Raw genomic sequence first — 8,816 nt, 5'->3', positions numbered from 1 at the left:
GCAGAAAGGTTCTCCTCAATATCACATTACATTGAGGAGGCCATTAAAACCCATGACAGTATATTCCAAAGTTGTTTGTTACATTAATGTCTTTGTTCTTTGTGTTTGGTATCTATGCAAATTGTTACATCATATTCGAGACAATTTAGCAACAAACTGGTGAATTCCAATAAATATGAATGAAACTCAAAAAAGGACCACACTTCCATGGCCATAAAACATCTTAACAACTAAAACACCAGCATTTGTTTTGTGATGCTTTTAGCTCAAAAGAAACTGCTACAACTACTGTAAATAATATGTTTATTCATTGCTGACACATTGAGTGGTACAATAGGAAAGAATACTTTTACTTTAATATATAGGATTAACAACTTCAAAAGAATGTGGAAATCATTAGCTATACTTTTCCTTCAGGAGATTTTAAATTGGTGTTACTCATTATGTTTGTTAAATTGGTTCACTGTAGGACTGCGCAAGCTTTAATGAACCCATTTTTGATCTACAAGGAATTTCATGAGGCACCAAGGATGAAATCGATGCAGTTATAGATCATGTCGTAACACCCTGTTGAGCATTCCCGTTTGAGAACTTTCCTTAATGATGCTGTGACCTCAAGTTTCAATGCCATGCTTTTTACTGATTTGTCCATTGCGTCCTAATGTTGTAGCTTTTCAGCTCGAGCTACTGTATTTCAATCTATCTTCCAGTGATCCCTTCACCAAGCCTCAATATAAGGTCAAAATTTTACACTACATTTCCTGGTTGGAAAACACTAGTTCCTCAAAAATGCCAGGTTGTGTGAGAGAGACAGAATACCGACCTGAAAAGTTGAGCTGCTGATAAATTGTACAACTGGCATCAAGCATTTGCTTGTGGAAGTACGATTTAAAAAGGGACCATTCGATATCTCCAAAATCGTTGGAATGATGTCTTGCTATAATTGCAAAACACTGGTTGTGGTAATCAATTAATCATTCATTGTGACATCGTTTCAGAATCTCTGACACATTAATATCTGACAAAGCTTGGGCCATTGCCAAATGGGTAATAATTTCCTTTGTCATACACTGTGCTCAAGGTCTTGGAATTCAGTGGAGATTAAGGGATGTAATTTAGATCATTTTGGTTTGTGTACAGTTTATATTGTGTGAGAAGGTCCTCAGGCACATTGTTAAGCCTTGGATATTATCTGATCCATCAGCATTCCAGAAATTATCAACTGATCAACTACATCACATGTTCCACTTGCGGAGCTTAGCAGGGAGATCTTCATCAGTGAAGTGTCGAGGAGCTCCTTCACCTCCAGAACAACCTCTTCTCTGTCCTGAGGTTGCCAAGTTAGACAAAGAAGTTTCCTTGCCTGGGATAAAGCTTAGGCAGCTTGGCTCAGAATTGAGACGACACAGCCTTCCTCCAGTTGCCCTGGTTGCTGGAAAATCCCTGGAGGCAATGCTTCCAGGAGATGGCATCTCTCCATCATCAAAATATTGCCTCTGCCATGTGCCATAGCCTTTGTTGTAATTTCTCCCAGCATGGTCATTTGCCGAGTGTCCTTGCGTCTCAGAAAACACCTGAGGGCTTTGCAAATAACCGGCTCGTTCGCTTAGCTCACGCACACTACTGCCTGGTGTAGGGACTTCAAACGTAGCATGGAACTGTGAGTAGTCAACACGGAAGAATCCTTCTTCTAGGGACATGACCGGCAGGAAACGGTGACCCCATAGCACCTCGTCCTCCGTATAAGATGTTCTTGCCTGGCACGTCATCCCTGTTCAGAAATAAATAATCTGTTAAGAATGATGAAATTCTAGATGAATGGAAGCAAAATAAATATTCACTTGATAAAATCGGTGATATGTCCTCATTAAATTATTTCGATTTTTACCTTTCTTGTATGTTCCCCCCCTCCCTCCCCCCCACTGTGTATATTTTCATCCTGGCATCACGGCTCATGGAAGAGCAGAATTAATATGGGGAAAATTGATTAACAGACAACATGGGAAAAATGGAAAACAGAAGGTTGACAACAAATGAACAAGGAGAGGAATTGTAGAAGGGTGAGAACAAGGTCTCATCAGGTGTAATAAAGCTGAGTACTGGAAATGGGAGAGACCATGAGGTGGTGGTGGACAGCAGACTTGAAATCCTAAAGGGAAGAGCTCAAGACAGTGGATCGAGGAAGACAATTCCACCGCTGGGTACATGAGCGAGGGCAAAACACACAAGTGACAGGAAGGGGTACATGTTGATATTTGAAAGGGAAGGACAGACGTGTGCATTTACGGCGAGACTGTTTCCATCTCAGATTACCTTCATCTGCAATGTGGCACACGCATCCCTTAGGCAGGGGTGTTGTCAGGCGGAGCGCACCAGAGTGGTGCTCCGGCACTTCAATCAAAGGCAGAGCTTCGCTTCACGACAGTTTAAAAAATAAAACACACAGGTTCACGATCCGTCCACTTATTGTGCTTTGTGTGCTTCCGTGGCCAAATATTTTGGGTCAAAGTTTGTTCCGAAGCTTTGATATGTCAAGACATTGGACACTTTTTCTTGGGAGTGATATTATAACAATACAGGTTATAGGCACACACAGACCCATATGAATTTCTGAATTCAGCATGGTCCTGAAGCGAGACAAACTTTCAACCATTTTATGTCCAGATTTAGTGAATTATCATATATTTACAAAAAGTATTCACACGTGAAGACATGGGAAACTTTGGATGCTTCCAACCAGTTGAAGTCTGGGTAGATCAGTGATGTGGCTGTTGTTGTAAATTATCTGAATGGCTATCACATTGTATGAACAAAGGTAGGCCTACAATACATTAATGACAAGGACTCATGTTGGTAGAACAGACAATCATGACGTTATATATGTTAACATAATGGTTACCTGCTCTGCCATCTCCCTCAATACTCTCAGATGTCTATCTGACCCCAAAGCTTTATCTTCTTTCGTCAACTTCAAGAAAGACACCAGCTACTGTGAAAAACAATGAAATAACTAATACTGGCAGACTGGACGCCAAGTTTAACGTCACTCCGAGAGACGGCACGCACATTGATGAATCTCCCTGCCTGTGAAACACCAGGATGACAGTTCTCTTTATTTCAATACATCGTTGGTTGGAATGGAGAGAGTAACTGATCTAACTCATTAAAAAAAAATCTGATTCTGAATTATGAGATCAAATGGGTGTGAGTTTTTTTTTCTTGTAATCATGGTAAAATGTGTGAATTTCTTTTGTCACTCATTTTGGGGACTCAAATGGTATAGCGTCATGTTAAAAGTTGATGTGACAGTAGATCTGGTGATGGCGTCAATGCTGACATTTTTGCAGAGCTCTGGTCCCTCAAAATTAGACACTACAACACTGCTTTTCGGGTGAAACATTGAGTTACTGAATACATTCAGGAAGGCTGTGTGGTATCGTGTACAGCCCCAGTGAGGCCGCTGTTGGCTTGACGTTTGATTCTCAATGGAATAAATGATGTTTGTTTCTCTCCATGTGTCCTCATCGTTGTGCTAAAGACACCACAATTGACGACGAGGATTTGTCGAACCATGACTACATTGCATGGTAAGGTCCCAGAGTATTCCGGAGATAAATTTGAACTATTTGCGCAGCAACTCAGTTTCCATTTCATTGCTAACGATGTCACCGATGCTGGGAAATGGAAAGCGATTTTTCTGTCGTCACTGCCGGCGAAGGTGTTCCGTCTGCTGTCAGACTTGATTTCACCTGCAAAGGCACCGGATGATGCGATCACCTACGAATCCATAGTCAAGACATTGCACAACCATATTAGATTTGGCAAGTCACCACAGTTATCATGGAATGAGTTTGACAACCTGGTTCGGCTTTCTGATGAGAGGCCAGCTTATTTTGTTGGCAGACTCAAGCATCTCGACGGGGATTGCCGTCTTTGGTGACTGAACAGTCACACAGATTGAAGGATCATTTTATCGCTGGGTTGCGGGATGAGAAGATAGTCGCATCAGTTCTTCCAATAAAGTTCGACGAGATTACATTTGCTAAAAGCAGTTGAAACTGCAGCTGCTGTGGAACAAGCGAGAAAGGATGTTCACATCATTGTTCGGGAGGATTTTTCTGTCAATGTCATAGCTACTGGCAGGTCACATGCTCACAATTCCAAATCCTGGTCAGCATATCAGGAACCTCTTTCATCCCGGATGCACGCAAGCAGTGCATCACAGGTCCAGCTGAAACCACAGTCTTGTCAGGGTGGTGGTGGTTCACACTCTTGGCAGAACTGTCCATTTTGGAATGCAGTGTGTCACCGGTGTGGTAGGACAGGCCATGTGCAGAGGGTCTGTCAGGGACAGGCACCATCATCGGTTAATGTGGTCAAGGTTAGCAGTGAGGTTGATTAACTTGGCATATTTCTGATGACAACAGCTGTAAATCACCCCTTTGAGGTATCTGTCAGTGTGAATGGCAGGCCAGTCAATTTCACAGTGGATACAGGAGCATCAGTCAGTCTCGTGAGAAAGCAGACCTGATGTCGTTTGGGTTGTCTGGTATTGGCGTCAGTACACACTACACTTTGTACCTACACTGGGGAGTTGATCAAACCATTAGGTTTGATGGATACAGTGGTTCGTTATCGGGAACAGCAAGCAGTGTTGCCCCTGCATGTGGTTGATAGTTTGGGACCATCTCTCCTGGGTCGTGACTGGTTGCACACAATTTCTCTGGATTGGGCAGATATTTACAGTGTTCATACATCATTTCTGTCTCCTTCCTGGTTGGAGAGAATCTTGGAAAAAAAAATCCACCAAGTTCTATTCGGGCCTGGCCTTGGGAAGCTCATAGGTACTCAACGTCACCTACACCTGAAGGAGGGTGTCAGTCCGTGATTCTGTAAGCCTTGAACTTTGCCATATGCTCTTTGGGATCGGGTCAAAGAAGAGCTCAACAGAATGGAAAAGGTTGGTGTCATTGAGCCGGTGGTGCATTCTGAGTGGGAAACGCCCATGATCACAGTGCTGAAACGGAATGGAGGTATCCGTCTGTGTGGTGACTTTAAAGCAACCATTAACCCCAACCTCTGTGTGGAGCAGTATCCACTGCCATCCATTAACAAGATATGTATTAAGTTGGTGGAGAGTCAGTATTTCATGAAGTTAGACTTGCGCGATGCCGACTTCCACCTCAAGATTGCACCAGAGGATCGTCGTCACCTTTTTGTCAATACGTGTCAGGGTATGTACCAGTATACCCGTCTTTGTTTCGGTATTGCTTCAGTTCCAGCAATGTGGCAGAAAGCTTTGGATTGTCATTGTGCCGACTTACCGGCACAATGCTACTTGGATGATATCCTCATTGCGGGTGCACCGGCTAAACAGCATCTAGAGAACATCGATAAGGTGATGTCTAAGTTCGCTCCTCAGGGTCTCCGCCTGAATTTAGACAAATGTTTATTCTTTCAGAAGCGAGTGGAGTACCTGGGCCATATCATCACTCTGGATGGGCCTTCGAAAGCCCCTCAGAAAGTTGATGCCATATCCGACATGCCCAACCCAAGAGAAAAAGTTCAGCTTTCTTCCTTCATTGGGCTCGCTCATTATTACCAGAGGCATGTCAGCAGGCTGGGGATAGGACAGGAAGCTTACGAGAAGACAGATTTTTAAATATGAATTTAAAATAAAATGGGATTTAATTAGTAGCGGAGAAAGAGAAGAAATAAAACCAGGAAGGTAGTTCTGAAACAAAGATAGAGGTGGAGAAAGGGGGAAGGACCCAACCTTTTGGTCCACAACTGATCAGCATAATGATTAGTGATATATAAATGGTGACAATACAAGGGTGGACCGTGGACGTAGTTTTTGGGTGAAAAAAATGATGGAAAGCAGAGATGGAGACAGACAAACGAAATAAGTAACGGATCAGGCTAGCTGAGATCATCAACAACAAAAACAGGTCTACAGAGACGTATTTACAGCACGAAACTCTCAAAGGCAGCAGAGAACCAGTAACATTTAACAATTGTGGACATGACGGTTACAAAAAGGGAGCTTAAAATAAGCTGACGGCAGGTAGGAAGCCGTTCAACATTCTGAGCCGAAGTTCCCAACGGTGTTGAAATCCGAAGCCGAAGAACAATGGATTGGCATTCCAAAGAGTGTGGATGTAAAACTGACTGAAAATAGATTGGCATCCCAGAGATTGTGACTGAAAGTGGATTGGCATCCCAGAGATTGTGACTGAAAGTGCATTTGCATCCCAGAGATTGTGGATTAAAATCTGACTGAAAGCGGATTGGCATCCCAGAGATTGTTTATTTAAAATTGACTGAAAACAGATTGGCATCCCAGAGAGTGTGGATTTAAAACTGACTGAAAGTGGATTGGCATCCCAGAGATTGTGACTGAAAGTGGATTGGCATCCCAGAGATTGTGGATTAAAATCTGACTGAAAGCGGATTGGCATCCCAGAGATTGTTTATTTAAAATTGACTGAAAACAGATTGGCATCCCAGAGAGTGTGGATTTAAAACTGACTGAAAGTGGATTGGCATCCCAGAGATTGTGACTGAAAGTGGATTTGCATCCCAGAGATTGTGGATTAAAATCTGACTGAAAGCGGATTGGCATCCCAGAGATTGTTTATTTAAAATTGACTGAAAACAGATTGGCATCCCAGAGAGTGTGGATTTAAAACTGACTGAAAGTGGATTGGCATCCCAGAGATTGTGACTGAAAGTGGATTTGCATCCCAGAGATTGTGGATTAAAATCTGACAAAGCGGATTGGCATCCCAGAGAGTGTGGATTTAAAACTGACAAAGTGGATTGGCATCCCAGAGATTGTGACTGAAAGTGGATTTGCATCCCCACGAATGTGGATTTAAATTAGACTGAAAACAGATTGGCATCCCAGAGAGTGTGGATTTAAAACTGACTGAAAGTGGATTGGCATCCCAGAGATTGTGACTGAAAGTGGATTTGCATCCCAGAGAGTGTGGATTAAAAACTGACAAAGTGGATTGGCATCCCAGAGATTGTGACTGAAAGTGGATTTGCATCCCCACGAATGTGGATTTAAATTAGACTGAAAACAGATTGGCGTCCCAGAGATTGTGACTGAAAACAGATTGGCATCCTAGAGAATGTGGATTTAAAATGGACTGAAAGTGGAGTTGCATCCCAGAGAATGTGGATTTAAATTTGACAGAAAGCAGATTTGCATTACAGAGATTGTGACTGAAAACAGATTGGCATCCCAGAGAGTGTGGATTTGAAACGGACTGAAAGTGGATTGGCATCCCAGAGATTGTGGATTTAAAACAGACTGAAAGTGGATTGGCATCCCAGAGATTGTGGATTTAAAACGGACTGAAAGCAGATTGGCATCCCAGAGATTGTGGATTTAAAACAGACTGAAAGCAGATTGGCATCCCAGAGAGTGTGAACTTAAAACGGACTGAAAGCAGATTGGCATCCCAGAGATTGTTGATTTAAAACGGACTGAAAGCAGATTGGCATCCCAGAGATTGTTGATTAAAAACGGACTGAAAACTGATTGGCATCCCAGAGAGTGTGGATTTAAAACGGACTGAAAAAAGATTGGCATCCCAGAGATTGTTGATGTAAAACTGACTGAAAACGGATTGGCGTCCCCGTGAATGTGAATTTAAATTAGACTGAAAACAGATTGGCGTCCCAGAGATTGCGACTGAAAACAGATTGGTATCCCAGAGAATGTGGATTTAAAATGGACTGAAAGTGGATTTGCATCCCAGAGAATGTGGATTTAAATTTGACAGAAAGCAGATTTGCATTACAGAGATTGTGACTGAAAACAGATTGGCATCCGAGAGAGTGTGGATTTGAAACGGACTGAAAGTGGATTGGCATCCCAGAGATTGTGGATTTAAAACAGACTGAAAACAGATTGGCATCCCAGAGATTGTGGATTTAAAATGGACTGAAAGCAGATTGGCATCCCAGAGATTGTGGATTTAAAACAGACTGAAAGCAGATTGGCATCCCAGAGAGGGTGGATTTAAAACAGACTGAAAGCAGATTAGCATCCCAGAGAGTGTGGATTTAAAACTGACAAAGTGGATTGGCATCCCAGAGATTGTGACTGAAAGTGGATTTGCATCCCCGCGAATGTGAATTTAAATTAGACTGAAAACAGATTGGCGTCCCAGATATTGCGACTGAAAACAGATTGGCATCCCAGAGAATGTGGATTTAAAATGGACTGAAAGTGGATTTGCATCCCAGAGAATGTGGATTTAAATTTGACAGAAAGCAGATTTGCATTACAGAGATTGTGACTGAAAACAGATTGGCATCCGAGAGAGTGTGGATTTGAAACGGACTGAAAGTGGATTGGCATCCCAGAGATTGTGGATTTAAAACGGACTGAAAGCAGATTGGCATCCCAGAGATTGTGGATTTAAAACAGACTGAAAGCATATTGGCATCCCAGAGAGGGTGGATTTAAAATGGATTGAAAGCAGATTAGCATCCCAGAGAGTGTGGACTTAAAACGGACTGAAACAAGATTGGCATCAAAGAGATTGTTGATTTAAAACAGACTGAAAACGGATTGGCATCCCAGAGAGTGTGGATTTAAAACGGACTGAAAAAAGATTGGCATCCCAGAGATTGTTGATTTAAAACTGACTGAAAACGGATTGGCATCCCCGTGAATGTGGATTTAAATTAGACCGAAAACAGATTGGCGTCCAGGAGATTGTGACTGAAAACAGATTGGCATCCCAGAGAATGTGGATTTAAAATGGACTGAAAGTGGATTTGCATCCCAGAGAATG

The 8,816-nt window shown here is 42.4% G+C and overlaps 1 protein-coding gene across 2 annotated transcripts in view; it reads right to left on the bottom strand.

The window, feature by feature from the left end:
• Window positions 1–286: 286 nt before the first annotated feature.
• Window positions 287–8,816, bottom strand: part of LOC147028322 (G protein-activated inward rectifier potassium channel 1-like) — a 50,927-nt gene continuing 42,397 nt past the window's right edge. For both annotated transcript variants that reach the window (XM_085878621.1, XM_085878620.1), the window contains exon 5: window positions 287–1,771. In XM_085878621.1, the coding sequence (XP_085734747.1) occupies window positions 1,236–1,771 (536 nt within the window). In that variant the 3' untranslated portion in view covers window positions 287–1,235. The remainder of the gene's footprint in view (window positions 1,772–8,816) is intronic.

The sequence above is a fragment of the Eptatretus burgeri genome, chromosome 4 (assembly GCF_056783735.1).
Source record: "Eptatretus burgeri isolate ZD-2024b chromosome 4, Ebu_testis_v1, whole genome shotgun sequence".
In the NCBI taxonomy this organism is placed as follows: domain Eukaryota; kingdom Metazoa; phylum Chordata; class Myxini; order Myxiniformes; family Myxinidae; genus Eptatretus; species Eptatretus burgeri.
This window is presented reverse-complemented; position numbering and strand designations above follow the sequence as displayed.